The sequence below is a fragment of the Rhamphochromis longiceps genome, linkage group LG7, assembly GCF_057381845.1.
Source record: "Rhamphochromis longiceps isolate RC_006_pf linkage group LG7, R_longiceps_female_GT1.1, whole genome shotgun sequence".
Taxonomy (NCBI): Eukaryota; Metazoa; Chordata; class Actinopteri; order Cichliformes; family Cichlidae; genus Rhamphochromis; species Rhamphochromis longiceps.
In genome coordinates this window covers 36922162-36942242 of record NC_140563.1, presented here as the reverse complement: position 1 = coordinate 36942242, position 20081 = coordinate 36922162, and the positions used below count along the sequence as shown (strand labels likewise).

Sequence of the window (20081 nt, the reverse complement as noted above, 5' to 3'; positions counted from 1 at the left end):
AATATAGAAAATATGACCAAACACAGAAATGTATAATACGCAATAGAGAAGAACAGGCCATTCAAAGTAGTGCTTCTCTAAAATTAAATAATGCTAGTCTAGCGTTTCTAAAAATACAAATGGCAGAGACGTTAAATTGCAACCCTTTTTTTGATTGTGGTAAATGTTTACTATTGGTGCCTGATAAATGCTATTTAAATGTTTTCAGACATCATTGTGGAAGTCTATAATTGCAAACAAAGCCCACCGTTGCAGAGTCTCAGATTTTGCATTTGTATTTTCTATAACTGCAAATTGAATATCTTTTTTTTGTGCTCCTGAATTTCACAACACATTTGCTGGAAGAGTTCCTCTATCGTGCCATTTTCTTTTTTGGACTAGATCATTCTATTAATTAATTAAGCACACAACTGGGGTATTGATCGATACAAATATTAACTGTTGGATGCAGGCCGACCCCCATCTCTCTGCGTGTTTCCTGTCTGTCTCTACTGTGCGCTGTCAATAAATAGCTGATTAATGAACCACTCACACTTCCATTCACTCCCATTGGAAATTTCACAACTTTGACACATGACCAGCTGACTTCATCAGCTCCGTGAAGCTACTGCACTCGAATGGAACAGCCCAGAAATGAAACCTACATTATTGAAGTATATGGTGTTAATCTTTTTTTTTACCCATTTCAAACATAACTTATTTGCAAAAAGTTTTATAATCTGTATAGCTAGATAGTATCAGGAATAAATCTCCTTTGATAAATTTGAGTCCACTGATGCTTTGAGGCAGATGGAGGGGAAGAAAGGATTAAGAGTGAGACTGTTATGCATAGGATTGGCCTTGTATGTCATAATAATATAAAGAAACTAAAAACGACTCAAGTATGGGCACCCAGAAAGGAGGAAGAAAGTGTGAGCAAGGGGGGGGTTGCAGGGGGATAAAGGTAGAGAAGAGTATAAAGACTGCCCGACAGATTGGCCATCTGGACCTCTGAGCTGACAGCCTGACATGTTCCAAGCGCAGCAAATGTGGAGCAAATTCACTAAGCAGGGCCCCCTCTTGAGATACGCAGCACATTACACAGGAAGCATAATTAGAGGCATGGTGAGGCCTGCAGCATCACCTTGAACAGAATGGTCAAACAGAGATCAATGTTCTGCTCTCTAAATTAATGAGGCTAATGTTGGTGTGACAGCATCGACACTCGGGATCTGTGGGGAATCAGACAGATTTCACCATTTGTGAATGGAGACATGAAACAAGTACAAGCTTATTAAATTCCAGTGCATGCCAAAGAAAATGCCTCAAACACATAGCTAGAACCCAAGAAAAATGATTAATGAATATTTTAATTGGACCAATTCATATTGCTCACCAATAAAGTCATTATTTTCTTTATAAAACATACTGTCGAAAGTGAATAAAGAATACAGCTGCTTACTAAATATCAACAAATTCAAGGGAGGAGGGACAGAAATTTACAATAGAAAATTATCATTTTCCGCCGTAGAAAGGTTATGTCGAGAGGTCCAAAACAAACAATCCAAAACTCGGTGTGTCAAACTCAAAACGAATGAAACACAAGCACACGCAGGAACTACACACAGCAACATCTGCACTCTCCTTTGAGGAGAGAGGTGGGCTGATTATCTTAAGGAAAGTGAAGCATGTATTAAACAAAAGTCATACAATGTAAAGCAGTGCTCAGAGTCATCTTCCTTATGAAGACTGTAATTGTAAGATTTTTTTTTTTCCACAAAGACATACACATTATACACATGAGAAAAGCCGATTCAGTAATGGAGCACTGCTGTACGTCAGGGGTGTTGAGGCTAGCTTAAGATTTTTTTTGGGGGGAGGGGGGGTTATTTCATTTAAAAGAACCATTCCTGGATCTGTTATGGCTCTTATTTGGGAGAGCCAAAAGCCAAGAAGTATCCATTTGGCTCTTTGGTATTTGTCATTGAAAACTGCAGAAACACATATATATATTTATATATATAAAGTACAACGTTAACGACATTATAATTTCAGAAAATCACATTTTATCCTTGATAGGACTTTTTTTTTCTTTTATCCCCTCATTTGCGTTTGATTGCCCTTGCTGTCCTCCAAATCGTACAAGACAGTCAAAGTTTGATTGCAGTTTATGACAACCTAAAAAAATAATTTCAAAAAAGCAAATAAGCAAACATCTTCACCAAATGTTATTGGCTGGGGGATAGTTTGCCTTCTTCAGGCAATTTTCCACAAGCTCCAAATGGAGATTCCAGCTGCTTACTTAATTTCCACCAGACGTCAGACTTCCTCTTTACTGGCAGGTGCTTAAAAACTCAGTGACTCGTTCCATAAATTTTCTGCTCCAGTGAGGCACATTTACATCATAGCCTTTGAATAGTCTTTCTTAAAAAAAAAAAAAAAAAAAAAGTAAAAAAAGTGAAAAATGACAGAACGATGCTTCATATGGAAACAAAATATGCAAGCCCACTTTAAATTATACACAGATTAGTTAACAGATTAGTTAACTAATTAGTTAACAGATCACCATTACTTGTTCAGTGCATTTTCATTGACGACTCATTGCTCGGTTTACACTTTTTAAAGCATCTTGAATTTGTACAGTGCCTCGTTGTCCTCATGGAGACAATAAGCTGTTAATATCTATACAATAAGCTTGGTTGTTGTTCATAATCATCCAGTTAGTTTTCATGAGTTTTCATCAAAAGGTCTACTGTGCAACATACAGTAAGATTGTATGTTCACAATCATCAGTGTCAGTATCTGTGTAGTGATGAAGCGATGTGATGGAACGGAGCAAAGCCAATGACCAAAGACCACAGGCCAAAAAAAAGACATTAGAAAATTTTAAGAAAAAAAAAAAAAGACAGTAGTGTCTCCTTGTGTTGGTCCGTGGTTGCCTTTGTTAGCATGGAATGCCATTGTAAGTGTGTCCTTAAATGTGAACTATGGGAGTAGGATCCTGGTGGGTTCTCTGCATGTCTCTCTCCTTGCGTCTCTGTGGTTTGCTGCATCATCCGAAAGCAGTCCGTTTGAGGGTTAATGGATGGTAGGCAAATCTCCCAACCAGGCACCGGGTAGGGGGCGTGGACATGTATACTCATTCTGCAAGAACAGAAAAAAAAATACAATGAAGACCATTTAACAGTTGGCCTGCACCAGTTACAGAGGTGGTGGTTACAATGTAAAGTTAATTACAGTGCCCAGTGATTTGATAACAGTACAATGGGGCTGTGACAGTGCCAGCAAAGCAAATTAGGGTAAGCAATTAAGCAGATGATGAAATCCCATAAGCTTAGATAACTTGGAAGGCTGAGGTGGAGTGACTTCCCAAATGTCTCACAAAGATTAAAAGGCAGCTCAGCACACAAGTATTCTTTTTGAAAATGTTAATTAAAGCTGAAATTAAAATATTAAATTTTTCACTTTAGTCGGTAACTGTTTACTACTCTTTGATGATTAACATACAACTGGATTAATTATTATAACAATTTTAATGAATTATTATGGTTATTGAAAGAGGAGCATTTTCCCCCGTTATTTTCCAGACTCTTGTTTTTAGAACAACGTGTTCCTGAAAAAAAAATATAGGGTAACTTTTGCATTATACATATCCATCCATCCCTCATCTGTGTGTTTGGACTGTGGGAGGAAGTAGCTGGAGAGAAGATGTAAATGCCACACGGAAAGACCCCAGACATGATTAAAACGCAGGACTATCTTATTGTGGGGCAACAGTGCTAACCACTACACCACCATGCTCTGAGTATCTTGATGCATGCTCAATCATCCAGGTAAGAAAATCACAAAAGGTTAATTCCTGATCCTCTGGACATAGTGTTTTCAGTGGGAGAAATGTTTTATGGACGAACCTTATTATAAGGTTCATCGACGAACATTGCCATTGTTCGTTAGTCGTGCTAGTTTTAGTCATTATGTAAATGTACTGTTTATAAGGCTGGAGAAACTTGCAGTCAGCTGAGAGTGAAGACGTCACTTGGATGAGTGGCGAAGCGTTTCGTCCACTGAAAAAGTCAAGATGAACAGAGTCAACTTTTTGGTCATGCTCTCAGCAGTTGTCTTTCTATCCATGTTAATTCTCTGATAGACCTGGTGACCTGTGCAGAGTGCACCCTGGGGGATAAGTGCATGGTCACACCTAAATACAGGGATAATAAAAGGCTCATTTCTATCACACAGCACATTGGATACACTAGAAAAAGTAAATTAGAAATCATCACAGGTGAATAATTTGGAACAGTTTAAATGTCAGTGCTTTCCCACAGGTCAAGTCAACCTTGTTGAGATGCTGCAAATAAGTAAGAATTTTGTTTGACATTTTACTCTAACCTGCTATGAACTGATCTCCACACGGAAAAAAAAGGCAAAGGCACACTCAACCTCCTTATCCAATTTTGCCTCTGAGCATTTTTTTTCTCAGACCCTTTACAACTTAACCTTTAAAAGAGCCTATTTGTGACTTGGCTACAGGTAAATCCACATTGCATTAATAAGAAAAAAAAATGCTCAGAGTTTTGACAGGCTAAGCAATTTCTAAAGCTTTCTGAATCTGCTCAAAATTATTCCAGCTCAACTTTTTGCTGCTCAAGCTGAGATTGTTGTCAGTGTGAAGCAGATCTCTGTAACAAAGGGCTCAGACGAGTATGCCCCGAGCAGAACTTTGATTTAAACGTTATCAAACAGGCTGACAAGTCTTCACTCCACTCTTTATCTACCTCTCAGGTGGATGTGAAAGAAGTGGAGACAGCTGCACAAATTGTCATACCTTAGACAATTTCAACACAGCACAAAAACAGAAACAACTTGCAGCAAAACCTCAGACTGTGCATCTCTGAACACATGTGTAGCAACACAGAGACAATAAAGTGCACAACTCTCTGCAGACACACGCCTAAATGGAAGGAAATAATCCTATCAGGTACTGTGCCATCAGATCATCCACTCAGTAATTTCTGCCGTTAATCAGTATTGCAGACTTAATTTATCACATTGCAAACAGTATGCAGAATATGAGTGTCATTTGTTCATCTTGTAAAACATAATCAAATCCTGGCACGGTGTACAAGTTACTTTATACAGATTTATAAAAAAATACAATTATATATGCATAAACAAGCACTGAATTTCAGCCATCAGTCAGCAAGATATATGGAAAGGTCTTGAATAGATCTTCATAAATATGCATGTAACAGATGTGCCTGCAATCCTGGTAGATTCACAAATGCACTCAGTTGATATCCTCCCATGCATCCAATTGGCACATATCATTTTTAAGTTGCTTTAGTGTGCCTATAGTTGCTGCTGTGGCTACAAGCCACTTTGACACTTACAGTAACTCTATCCAAAGTCTGTTGTTGCAGATGCCTTCTCTGTTCTGCACCCGGGGCTGTTATTGCTTTTGCTGCTGCTCTCCTGCTCTGTGCATTGATGGGCAAAGAGGTCCCCTAACAACACATCACAACCAAATATAAATTGATGCAGAACTGTAGTGGTCCTGATTACAGTTTGCACAGTCTGTACTTTGCATTCCAGAAACAACTTGGAACATTACAGAATGTGGTCAGAATGGCTGTAATTTTAATCTGTATTCAAGAGCTATTCTTCACATAACTTGCTGAGTGATGGCAGAAGTGAGGACTGATGATAAAAGCCCACAATTTCCACATGTTAATTAATGAGCTTTATGTTGTTGTCTTGCATTTGTGCACTGCAATTATGCAAAATGTCCTCTTTTTAGCACAGTGCAGACTTTCCTTCACGGCTACTGACATCTGAGCTGAGCTATTGCAAAACTCATTATGGTCCTTCAAGATGATTTTCTTGAATTGCTTGGGCAAATGAGTGCTATTGTAATAAACACTTAAGCTTATACCTCTTCAAACACTTCCAGTGCAAAAAGCCATTAAATGGTCAGTGGCTTCTAAAGCTATACGTTTTATATCCTCACATGCTGGATGTCTAAGAATATCTTTGTTTCCAGACTCCATCATTCAAATCACTTCTACTGGTGAAAAAAGAAAAGATCATTAACGTCCTTCACAGCAACAGTGAAGGTTGTCCTATCCCCCCCCTCAAAAAAACAAAAAAACAAAAAACAAACAAACAAAAAAAAAAAAACAGTGAAGGTTGCCGTTACACAGCAATGAAGAAGTTTTGTCACCAGTCATCAGAAAAACGGACTTCACTTAAGCAGTTAAGTATTTTCTTATTGTAGAAAAATGACATTTTTTCTCTCCTGTTGCTTTCCCACCATTGTTTAGCAGGACAACTGGAGAGCAATGCTGACCTTTTTTTTTTTTTTTTTTTTTTAAAACCATAGCAAAATGTATTTGCAAGGGCATTTGACTTCTTCACCTGCTTGTTAAAACCTCTGCAGGAACTACTGGTATATTCAATGAAGCAACACATACGCTGGTGTGCTTTCTTTTTTCTAGTAGCTTTCCCGGAGTTTAAAACAGGTGGGAAAAAGCTCAATAAATTCTATATTCAGGGGTCCCTGCCTCCCACCACTGAAAAATTGCAATATGTGGTAGAAGTGTAGCTGCTGTTTACTTACAACTGAAAATCACAGAGAACCTATTTCACTGTGCCACACACACACACACACACACACACACACACACACACACACACACACACACACACACACACACACACACACACACACACACACACACACACACACACACAAAATCTCCCCCACATTGCAGCCCTTTCCAGGCATCTGAACTGACAAACTTAATGTCCACAGTAAAGCCAGTAGGCGATAAGATAGTCCAAAAGAGAATCCAAAAATTTGACGAAGATTTCTTTCTTTTCTTTTTTTTTTATCCAAATGACACGTCTACTTTGTCATTTTAGATCTCTTGCCAACCCATAACCATCCACCCTCTTGGATGCTTGTGCAGTCCTGCTAGTTGTTCAGAAAAGAAGACATAAGAAGCTGGCGTTGATCCTGGTGGTTTCAAAATGGACAGTTCCCCCTGAATACACAGACAGAGATGGCTTGGCTTTTGTAGCACCAACCTCATCAGTCCCCCTATACAGATTTACTGGGGACAGAAGTGATGTGTAGGGTTCAGCCTCTCAAGGAGTAACATTGTGAATAGGCCTGGCACAGAAATCTAGGGCCGTCTGCTGTAGTGGCATTACTTAGGGCGATTGTGGCTCAAGAGTTGACAGTTCGTCTTGTACTCGGAAAGTTGCAGGTTTGACAGTCTCGGTCGTTGTGTCCTTGGGCAAGACACTTCACCCGTTGCCTACTGGTGGTGGTCAGAGGGCCCGGTGGCGCTAGTGTCCGGCAGCCTCGCCTCTGTCAGTGCGCCCCAGGGCGGCTGTGGCTACAATGTAGCTTGCCATCACCAGTGTGTGAATGGGTGGGTGGATAGGTGGGTGAATGGGTGGGTGGATGACTGAATGTAGTGTAAAGCGCTTTGGGGTCCATAGTGACTAAGTAAAGCGCTATAAAAGTGCAGGCCCTTACTTTGAAACACAAAGCATGTCCCCAAAAGTAGTACTGTATGAAGGCTCATGATTTATTCATAGTGAATCAAGTCCCACATTCCAACTCATGTACTAAACAGTTGTGGCTGATATTGTTGATAAGTATCCCCAGTACTCTACTCTACTCTTTTACTGTCACTCTCGATAACAGTGAAATTAATTTTCAGATGAAGCCTGCTTGTACAAGAGTATTCCATAGTTAATGTAAGTATGACTTAATAATTTCTTGAAAAAGTATGCATACAACCAGGGCCCATAAATGTGAGCCCTTTGCTTGTAAGCTTTCTTTTTTGAGTAAAATAAGTATTGCACTACTCTACACAGCTATGAATAAATTCAAGATAGCAAGAAGGTTTCTGGGTTTCAATCTGCTGGCTGGGGCTTTCTGGTGTAGAGTTTGTATGTTTCCCCTAAGCCTGGATGGGTTCTCTCTGGATATTCTGATTTCCAACCGCAGTCTAAAGATGTGTATACAAGGTTAAGAGTTGATTCTTAATTGGTCATAGGTGTGAATGTGGTTGTCTCTATGTATTAGCCCTGTGATGGACTAGCAACCTGTCCACAGCATACCCTGCTTCTCAACCAATGACAACTGGGCTAGGCGCCAGCCCCACTGTATGCCTAAATTGCATTAGTGGTTAAGAGTTTCTATGGCCTTCTGTATTTGATTAGCAGTGGGAAATTAGTTGTTCCAAAAATGACCAAGTTGTTAAAGTGTGTACAGATGTATTTATTCAACGTTTGATAAACAGTTCTTATTTATCTCTATGTATTTATTTTTGTGTTTTGTACTTTCTGATCTTGGCACAAAAATCAAATCCATGGTGAAAGTCATGTTTCATTTCATCTGACATTGTAAGATTTGAAAATAAAGGTTAATTATATTTGAGCCTGCTGGTTTTGAATGATCAGTTATATTTAATTTCAGTATATAATTTTAACAGTCTAAAATACGTGTGGATGAATATTAGATTCAGATAGAATGCAATGCTAAAATCTTGACACTAATTTAACAGACTGAAAAGACTTCAAAAACAGCACAAAGGGGATGCTATAATAGACCGCAGAACATTTTTGTAGTTTTTTTAGGCTACAAATACATCTAATCTAGTTCTAAAATCATAATTTGACAACTACTAGGCCTACAGTTTTAATAGTATTCAAACCTTTAATCAAGTTTTTTGAAGGCAATATGAGTTTCCAAGGATTGTTTTATGATTTTCATCATGGACTGACAGGTGTTTTAATCCAACCTTTGAGCAAGCTTTCTACACGCTGTGAAGTGCTTTCATATTAGGCTTGCTTCTGTCTTTAGTCTCTGTTCACTGACATGCGATTGCTTTTTTCAGCATTTGGACCTCAGTGTCAGAAGAAAGCCAGTACAATAATTTCATTTTAGAGACCTAGCGAATCCAAAGTTTCCAGTCTAGTTCCAAAATCCTCTCTCTCTTAACTTTCACACCGACCCACTGCATAACCCCCATCTCTGTGGGTTTGTGACTGCCGATTTCAGAATTCCTATATCATATCTTGCGCGCGCGCACACACACACACACACACACACACACACACACACACACACACACACACCTGTAAAACCTATATTCTTGATCACTAGTTAGGATTTATAATTGACACTTTATGTTGTGAGGGAATGTACTGGCTGTGAGTGCTGTGAGAGTGATTTGTGTTGTGTATATTGGCTGTATGGTTGCTGGTGTTTTTGTTACTCATTCTTGCAGAATATTATCTGAAACCATGCTCTGTAAACAAAGTGCTGCCAAATGACTTCATTATTTGGCTATTTGATTTGTGTTAGAATCATAGTTGCAAAATCATATGGGTGCAGGATGAAAAGAGGATGGGTTTCCATTAAAGTTAAAGTTAATTCTGAAAAAAATTCCAGATAATCAACAAAAGAAAATGTGACTTAAAATGCATTTCTTTGAAAATATCAGTCCTCTGTAATATGCTATTTATATTCTCTCTATATATGCTCTGTGGTGGGCAGATGTCAGTTTCTATTTCACAAAAGTATTCTATTAAATGTTTTGGAATTAAAGTCCACTCAAACATAGTCATACAATTGAATGACAAGCAGCTTCACAACCACTTATATTGCCACCTATTATCTTGGGACAAATTAAGCGGATAAATGATCCCGAGTTGATTCCAGGCATTTGGAATCAGAAGCTGCCAATTTGTATTTGGTAGCTGTTCACTGGAACTCTCTGTGAAGAGCTGTATAGTGATGAAATACAAGCGAAGGAGGACATCTTTAGACCAAAAGACAAAGAGATATAAAAACTGTAGGAGTAGAAAAACAATCTGGTGCAAAGAAGGGAAAAAATGGAATGAACTTGCCAGCTGGTTAACACCCAAAGGCCTGGAAGATCATTAAAGAAAACTAAAGTGAATGATCACAGAATCCTTTGGCAAAGTCGCTGTCAAAATCTGCAATTGATAGATGCTCTCATGTATGAAGTCCAGAGAATTTAAGGTTATTCCAAGTGTGTGTGTGGGGGGGGGGGAACCCCGGACAAAAACCTATATATTTCAAATTAGGTTGGTTTGTATAATTGGATAATCTGAGAATGTGGGACTATGTACATAAATGGAAATAATTCCTAAACAGTTAACACAGTACTTTTGTTAAAGCACTTTAATTGATCCTAAAGTTCTGCATTTAAATCATGCCTTGATTGTTTACCACAGAATTTGGCTGTGGTATAAAAATAAAAATGTATAAAAATGTATAAAAAGTGTATTAAAATGACCTGAAAGAGCCAAAAACAAAACAAAACAAAAAACCCCCAGACAAAATCTATTCTATCCACTCATGTACCCTAATTAAGGTGGGCTTATTCATTCCATCTTTTTCTCACCCTCGTTCTCTTCTCGTGCATCTGAGGTCTGAAGCAGCCAGAGCTGCACCTAGGCAGCTGCCCAAACCACAGCTGTTCTGATTTTGACACACAGTGCATTCTGTGTGTCAAAATCAGAACAGGATAGTGCTCAGTTAACCTCCCCACAGCCCTGTCTCTAACAACCTTTCTGGTTGGAATTCCAGCTTTGCAGTGTCGCTCAGAAGACACACAGCCGCTGCTGCCTGTTTTTTTTTTTTTTTTTTTTTTACACAACTGATTGTTCTTTTTCACAATGGAATGTCTAATATTTTAAAAATATTCATTTATGCAATCAAATTTAGAATATACAGTGGGGCAAACAAGTATTTAGTCAGCCACTGATTGTGCAAGTTCCCCCACCTAAAATGATGACAGAGGTCAGTAATTTGCACCAGAGGTACACTTCAACTGTGAGAGACAGAATGTGAAAAAAAAAAAATCCATGAATTCACATGGTAGGATTTGTAAAGAATTTATTCGTAAATCAGGGTGGAAAATAAGTATTTGGTCAATAACAAAAATACAACTCAATACTTTGTAACATAACCTTTGTTGGCAATAACAGAGGTCAAACGTTTACTATAGGTCTTTACCAGGTTTGCACACACAGTAGCTGGTATTTTGGCCCATTCCTCCATGCAGATCTTCTCGAGAGCAGTGATGTTTTGGGGCTGTCGCCGAGCAACACGGACTTTCAACTCCCGCCACAGATTTTCTATGGGGTTGAGGTCTGGAGACTGGCTAGGCCACTCCAGGACTTTCAAATGCTTCTTACGGAGCCACTCCTTTGTTGCCCGGGCGGTGTGTTTTGGATCATTGTCATGTTGGAAGACCCAGCCTCGTTTCATCTTCAAAGTTCTCACTGATGGAAGGAGGTTTTGGCTCAAAATCTCACGATACATGGCCCCATTCATTCTGTCCTTAACACGGATCAGTCGTCCTGTCCCCTTGGCAGAAAAACAGCCCCATAGCATGATGTTTCCACCCCAGTGCTTCACAGTAGGTATGGTGTTCTTGGGATGCAACTCAGTATTCTTCTTCCTCCAAACACGACGAGTTGAGTTTATACCAAAAAGTTCTACTTTGGTTTCATTTGACCACATGACATTCTCCCAATCCTCTGCTGTATCATCCATGTGCTCTCTGGCAAACTTCAGACGGGCCTGGACATGCACTGGCTTCAGCAGCGGAACACGTCTGGCACTGCGGGATTTGATTCCCTGCCGTTGTAGTGTGTTACTGATGGTGACCTTTGTTACTTTGGTCCCAGCTCTCTGCAGGTCATTCACCAGGTCCCCCCGTGTGGTTCTGGGATCTTTGCTCACTGTTCTCATGATCATTGTGACCCCACGGGATGAGATCTTGCGTGGAGCCCCAGATTGTGGGAGATTATCAGTGGTCTTGTATGTCTTCCATTTTCTGATGATTGCTCCCACAGTTGATTTTTTCACACCAAGCTGCTTGCCTATTGTAGATTCACTCTTCCCAGTCTGGTGCAGGTCTACAATACTTTTCCTGGTGTCCTTCGAAAGCTCTTTGGTCTTGGCCATGGCGGAGTTTGGAGTCTGACTGTTTGAGGCTGTGGACAGGTGTCTTTTATACAGATGATGAGTTCAAACAGGTGCCATTCATACAGGTAACGAGTGGGGGACAGAAAAGCTTCTTACAGAAGACGTTACAGGTCTGTGAGAGCCAGAGATTTTCCTTGTTTGAGGTGACCAAATACTTATTTTCCACGAATAAATTCTTTACAAATCCTACCATGTGAATTCATGGATTTTTTTTCCCACATTCTGTCTCTCACAGTTGAAGTGTACCTCTGGTGCAAATTACTGACCTCTGTCATCATTTTAAGTGGGGGAACTTGCACAATCGGTGGATGACTAAATACTTTTTTGCCCCACTGTATGCTGACAGACTGCACTGTGCTTCTATTAGTCAAAGCCCGTCCAATCAGGCTTTTTTATTTACAGTCTATAATTATATAGAATTTGATGCAGTTGACAATATTGTCCTATTTGTCTTAAAGGGCTTTTTCTGTTAGGGTAAGGAAGTTTTCCTTTAACTCTTCTCTGACCTTTGGGGTTCTGCAAGGCTCAATCCGAGACCAGTTATTATTCTCTTTTTAGATCCTTGCTTTAGCCAGCATGTCAATCTTTTTTTTTTTTTGGCATTTCTTATCATTTTTATGCAAAAGACATTTAGCTGCATATGTCTTAAGCCTCACCAGCTGGATATGCTGTCCAACCTAGTTCTCTTTTTATCCCAGATAACTGACTGGCTCTCCAACAATGACCTTGTTTTAAATTCCAATAAGACTGAGGTCATGATTATGGCTCCTCCTGAAAAGCTTTTAAGAATGAGTGCAGTGATTGCTTCCTTTTGTTCATCTGCAAACTCCAGTGTTCGCAATCTCAGTGAAATATTTGATCACATTCCTCTCTTTCTCTCACTTAGGGGACACTCATTTGGGAGCTATAGTCTGTTCCCCTGAATTGGAGGAAATTGTTCATGCATTTGTGTCATTGCATCTAGATTACTGTAATATCCTATTTACCATATTAGATAAATCATCTCTTTCCCACCTCTAAGCGATACAAAATGTTACAGCCACGCTCATTACATAATCTAGCAAACAAGTTGACATTACCCTAATTTTGTACTTTCTATATTGGCTTCCAGGTATTTTGAGAATTAATTTTAAAATTCTCATACTTTCAGTGGTGGGAATGAGAATCAGCACCTCCAAATCTGAGGCCATGGTCCTCAGCCAGAAAAGGGTGGAGTGTCCACTCCGGGTCAGGGACGAGACCCTGCCCCAAGTGGAGGAGTTTAAGTATCTCGGGGTCTTGTTCACGAGTGATGGGAGAAGGGAGCCGGAGATCGACAGATGGATTGGCGCAGCGGCTGCAGTGATGCGGCCGCTGTACCGGTCTGTTGTGGTGAAAAGAGAGCTGAGTGTAAAAGCAAAGCTCTCAATTTACCGGTCAATCTACGTCCCTACCCTCACCTATGGTCACGAGCTGTGGGTAGTGACCAAAAGAACGAGATCGTGAATACAGGCGGCGGAAATAGGTTTCCTCCAAAGGGTGGCTGGCCCCTCCCTTAGAGATAGGGTGAGACGTTCGGCCATTCGGGAGGGCCTCAGAGTAGAGCAGCTGCTCCTCCACATCGAAAGGAACCAGTTGAGGTGGTTTGGGCATCTGACAAGGATGCCCCCTGGGCGAGGTTTTCCGGGCATGTCCCACCAGGAGGAGGCCCCAGGGCAGACTCAGGACACGCTGGAGAGATCATATCTCTCAGCTGGCCTGGGAACGCCTTGGTGTTCCCCCGGATAAGCTGGAGGAGGTGGCTGGGGAGAGGGAGCTCTGGGCTTCTCTGCTTGGGCTGCTGCCCCCGTGATCCGGCCCCGGATAAGCGGAAGAAAATGGATGGATCATACTTTCATACAGAGCATTAAATCGACTAGCTCCAGACTATTTATCTAATCCTAACCCTAACCTACTTCTTATTAAACACACCATTGACACCATGGTGTGTGACCATTGATTAACAACCACTGACCAAAACCCACTGATCAATGGCTGTGAGTACCATTCACAGAGAGTTGGGGAATGGCTGCAATCACAGCATTGTAAGATGGCAAAAGATGTACCATTAGGCCCCCTCCTTGATTCAGAGATGGTCTTTCCCTTTTCACGTAAATGGCTTCCTTGACTCCGCACTCAAAGCAACGTTCCTCCCTGTCCAAGATGTGTACATCCTCATCATTGGAAGAGTGTCCACTGGCCTGTAGGTGTAAATAGACTGCAGAGTCCTGGCCTGATGAGGTAGCTCTTCTGTGTTGTGCCAGGAGGATTGCCAGGATTTATACATCGGGAAAACCAAACAACCTTTGGCGAAGCGGATGGCACAACACAGAAAAGCTACCCCATCAGGCCAGGACTCTGCAGTCTATGTACATCTACACCGGTCAATGGTTGTTGATCAATGGTCATGAGAATTTGCATAATTAACATTAAGGAACTGACCTCCCAGCCCATTGTTCTTTCAGTGGGCTGGTTTCAGTCATTATGCAAATGTCTGTTTATAAGATTGGGGAAACCTGCAGTCAGCTGAGACTGAAGAAGTCACTTGGATGAGTGACGAAACGTTTCTCCCACAAAACGCTACGTCCAGATGAACAGAATCAACTTTTGCAGAGATACATTCGACTCTGTGGACTCGTTCAAAACTTTAACCAGGCCTTCTTTTTTAAATCCTTTTTGTTTTTTTAAATATGGTTTTGTATTCCTACTAAAGTGTAATTCTATTAGCTTTCATATTTTATTGTGGTTACTCCTAACATTTGCTTATTTTATTGTAAGGCACTTTATGTCCGTGAAAAATATTCTATAAATAAACTGTACTGAGTTACTTATAAATGAGTAAATAAATAAATAAATAAATAAATAAATAAATAAATAAATAAATAGTGTTTGTGTGTGGATGAAGTATGCGAGAAAAAGAATTTAAATCCATGTATTTTTACTGAAAAACAAAGAAAAGTACAAGTAATTTTAATGAAACTCTGAAAACAGCGTGGCAAACTCACACAACTCTTTCTCTGCTTGTATATAATTACATAGAAAAAACCTACTAAAAAAAACACCATCATTAAAAGCTAATTATAAATGTTTCTCTTATGCTACATAGGCATACCAGTGAACAAATGAGCACTTTTAAGACTAAGTCCTGGTCTTTTCAAGAACACAGGTTACATGTCCAGAGCTGAACCTACTTTCATCCACCCCCCGCTAAAGCGGTTATGTTTTTAATTAGGATACTAATTAGCATTGTGCAAACATGATGTAATTAGTTTGCTCTCAGTTAGGACAGCTGGAAGTAACACAGACATATGCCTGCCACACTCAAAAGGATCACAAGCTTCTTGCTCCACTCAGAGCACCAATTACCCTGTTCTAATTCTCCGCCCTGTTTGTGTGAAGTTGCACGTTCCCTCAAAGTCCCTCAAAGGCAGGCAGACAATATGAACTTCACAGAATGTGCCAATTGTGAAATATAAAGTTAATGAGACAAAGGATATAGTTTAATTTTAAGTTATAAGTTTATGTATGAAAATAGCCACTCTTGTGTGTTCATGTACATGAATGGAACACCTCTAACCATCAACAAGGCAGGAAAATTAAAGCACCACAACCAGGCATATTTTTACTCAAAGAAAAACAAAGAACAAAACACAATAACAATTAAACAGGGGAGCTCTTTCTGGGGAGCTAATGCCCATACAGTGGGGCAAAAAAATATTTAGTCATCCACCGATTGTGCAAGTTCCCCCACTTAAAATGATGACAGAGGTCAGTAATTTGCACCAGAGGTACACTTCAACTGTGAGAGACAGAATGTGAAAAAAAAATTCATGAATTCACATGGTAGGATTTGTAAAGAATTTATTCGTGGAAAATAAGTATTTGGTCACCTCAAACAAGGAAAATCTCTGGCTCTCACAGACCTGTAACGTCTTCTGTAAGAAGCTTTTCTGTCCCCCACTCGTTACCTGTATGAATGGCACCTGTTTGAACTCATCATCTGTATAAAAGACACCTGTCCACAGCCTCAAACAGTCAGACTCCAAACTCCGCCATGGCCATGACCAAAGAGCTTTCGAAGGACACCAGGAAAAGTATTGTAGACCTGCACCAGACTGGGAAGAGTGAATCTACAATAGGCAAGCAGCTTGGTGTGAAAAAATCAACTGTGGGAGCAATCATCAGAAAATGGAAGACATACAAGACCACTGATAATCTCCCACAATCTGGGGCTCCACGCAAGATCTCATCCCGTGGGGTCACAATGATCATGAGAACGGTGAGCAAAGATCCCAGAACCACACGGGGGGACCTGGTGAATGACCTGCAGAGAGCTGGGACCAAAGTAACAAAGGTCACCATCAGTAACACACTACAACGGCAGGGAATCAAATCCCGCAGTGCCAGACGTGTTCCGCTGCTGAAGCCAGTGCATGTCCAGGCCCGTCTGAAGTTTGCCAGAGAGCACATGGATGATACAGCAGAGGATTGGGAGAATGTCATGTGGTCAGATGAAACCAAAGTAGAACTTTTTGGTATAAACTCAACTCATCGTGTTTGGAGGAAGAAGAATACTGAGTTGCATCCCAAGAACACCATACCTACTGTGAAGCACTGGGGTGGAAACATCATGCTATGGGGCTGTTTTTCTGCCAAGGGGACAGGACGACTGATCCGTGTTAAGGACAGAATGAATGGGGCCATGTATCGTGAGATTTTGAGCCAAAACCTCCTTCCATCAGTGAGAACTTTGAAGATGAAACGAGGCTGGGTCTTCCAACATGACAATGATCCAAAACACACCGCCCGGGCAACAAAGGAGTGGCTCCGTAAGAAGCATTTGAAAGTCATGGAGTGGCCTAGCCAGTCTCCAGACCTCAACCCCATAGAAAATCTGTGGCGGGAGTTGAAAGTCCGTGTTGCTCGGCGACAGCCCCAAAACATCACTGCTCTCGAGAAGATCTGCATGGAGGAATGGGCCAAAATACCAGCTACTGTGTGTGCAAACCTGGTAAAGACCTATAGTAAACGTTTGACCTCTGTTATTGCCAACAAAGGTTATGTTACAAAGTATTGAGTTGTATTTTTTTTATTGACCAAATACTTATTTTCCACCCTGATTTACGAATAAATTCTTTACAAATCCTACCATGTGGATTCATGGATTTTTTTTTTCCACATTCTGTCTCTCACAGTTGAAGTGTACCTCTGGTGCAAATTACTGACCTCTGTCATCATTTTAGGTGGGGGAACTTGCACAATCGGTGGCTGACTAAATACTTTTTTGCCCCACTGTATAAGCTCTTGATCTCTACAGCATGAATACTTACAAAAAGCCCTCAGTCTGACTTTCTTTCTGGAACAAAAACAAATACTCAATCCTCTTATTCTTTAGGAACCAATCGTATTTCTTGGTTAATAATTTGCAACACTTATTCTGCATGAACATGACAATATAAAAGCCACTGTGAACAAAGATATCTGTAGATGGTTTGAAGTAATTAGGGTGTCTGTGAAGGTTCTCAGTCATCCAAGTAAGCGTAGTCTAAGGAGCTTGGAAAGAAAAGCGTCTGGACTTCTTTAAGTTGCTTGAAGACGTTCCACCTCTCATCCGAGAAGCTTCTTCAGTTCTAGGGTCAAATGGTGGAGAGTCCCAGATTTAAGCTCTGTGGGAGTAACCCACAGAGAGGGACAATGGACCCCCTAATGATCTTCTACCTAATGACATGAGCCAAGGTGTGAAAATGGGTGTAGGTCACAATCAGCCAAGGTTTCGGGTGAACTCATTGTGAAACCTAGCCCCACCCAATAATGTGATTTCTGACCTCAGGAAATCACATGATAGGGTGGGTTAGTCCCACAGAGCTTAAATCTGGGACTCTCCACCATTTGACCCTATAACTGAAGAAGCTTCTTGGATGAGAGTTGAAACGTCTTCAAGCAACTTAAGCTTGAAGCTTTTCTTTTCAAGCTCCTTAGACAAGTAATTAGGATGCTCTCTTTATATAACAGTGTTCAGTAGAAATAAAAGGTATAAGGTAAAATAATAGACTCTCCACCAATGACTTGAAATTCATCCATTAAGGACCTCTAATTTAGTTTTTAGCAAGGTCTGTCAAATGTGACTTGTTGCTCACAGTGCTACATAGAAATATTGGGATCTGGGCAACTACACATACTGTATATAAAGCAAAAACAGAGTTTGTACAAATGTAAAAGAACAAACAAACAGCAACTTTGAAGTACATATTTTGAAATAACCTTGTAATTTCTTTAAGCACCAAGTAGTTCTTGGACAATATTCAAAGAAACTGTCTGCCTTTTGTTCCATTCTGTGTCTAGATGATTCCACACTGCTTCAATAATGTCTAGATCCAGGAAAGAAATTCATGCCTGATCGCATTCCATTCTATATTTATTTTTCTATTCAGGTATGCTATATTGTATTGGCAATATGTTTGCAAGCTGAGAAATGAAGCTTCTGCCAGTCAGATGCTTTCCAGATGGCACTGTATTGTGGGTCAAAATCTGATCGTATTGTTCTGCGTTCTGTCTTCAAGAACGCAGAACAGTGGTATTGTGACAAGATTCACAATACCACTGGAAATACAGCGCATACAATATTTATTTTATTTTGTTAACACAAGGCTGCCGACATTCACTGTTGTACACCTCATCCATACATGTTTACAGTGACTTGAAATGTATAAATGTAAAATTTGGATTCATGACTCCATAGGAGTCGTTGCCATTGACTGTCAGTCCAGTTCTTCTGGACAGAAAATTCATTCCTTAAGAATGACTTCTTGACAGCTGCCATGATACCATTTCTGATTAGGCTTCAGCAAACTGTAGATGGGCCAACAGATGCAACTGATGTCAGTTCTTTATTGCACTTTTTCTATTCCTTAAGGACGTGACTTACAGATACTGATCATCTGCTGTAAATAGTTTAAGCCTGCCACCGCTTCTTTTATCCTCCACTTGTCCACGGGACTCCCACAGCACCATGGCATGATAGGACAAATTTTTTACTACTAGATTTTTGGGAATCAACCTTGTTGGGGTAGAAATACAATTTTATGCCTGTAGAACTTTGTTATCATAGGCATTTTTCAAAATTTCAGCTCAAGAAATGGGAACCAATGGTGTGTTTTTGTGACAAACTGCCAGTATCAAAATATCTAAAGATAAAATATAAAAACTATTCTTTGCCAAGTTTTCTGTCATTCGTAGACACAACATTGGTTCATCTGTTGAGTTAGGTAACCTTGCTTACAGTATGTCTGAATGATCCATAAGTCAGCGTTTAGTGGCTTAACAAACAAAGAAAAACATGCCTCTGAAAATGGTCAAGCACAAGGATGGGACGCAGAAAGGGTAAAAAAAAACAAACAACCAAACAAAAAAACAAACAAACAGCCAATATCCAAGGAAAAGCTTTGAAAGACCTTTAGAAAGTCAGGAGAACTGTTCTCCTGAAACAAGGTGTGGCTCAACATTTTTGCATAGTACTGCACAGTAAAGATATCCACTTTGAAGTAGGCCAGTACAACCAGAAGTAAAAGTAAACTGTTCTTATGTCATGTGAAGTTGAAAAACAAACAAACAAACAAACAAACAATATTCTATTTGTACAAATTAAGGGAGGCATTTAATCCATGGTCTATATGTAGAGCTCAACGATTTCCCTGAGCACATCTGATTCAGTGATTTGTGGCTGGGAGCAAAGTGAGCACACCCCTAATGAAATATCTCAATGTGTATGCATATTTATTTAAGTGTATGCACATGCATGTTTATCTCTGCTTGAATGTTATGATTTATGATAGCTGTGATTCAGGCAGGTGATGGATGACCGCATTAGAAGCAGCAGTTTTTTTCCCTTCAGGTCTTTCTCTGTATATATTATGTAGCACGCAATAAATCTGACTTCACATATCTCAAACAATAATACATAAATAAATAAGGCAAGTAATAATTTTTGACCTTGTTAGGTTACATACATCATTTCAGCAATCATACTCAAAAAGGAATGTTCTGC

The 20081-nt window shown here is 40.0% G+C and overlaps 1 protein-coding gene across 1 annotated transcript in view; it reads right to left on the bottom strand.

The window, feature by feature from the left end:
- Positions 1-1440: 1440 nt before the first annotated feature.
- The window catches only part of lrrtm4l1 (leucine rich repeat transmembrane neuronal 4 like 1), a 64452-nt gene continuing 45811 nt past the window's right edge, over positions 1441-20081 (bottom strand). The window contains exon 3 of the mRNA XM_085411214.1: positions 1441-3123. Within this exon, the coding sequence (XP_085267340.1) occupies positions 3058-3123 (66 nt within the window). The 3' untranslated portion in view covers positions 1441-3057. The remainder of the gene's footprint in view (positions 3124-20081) is intronic.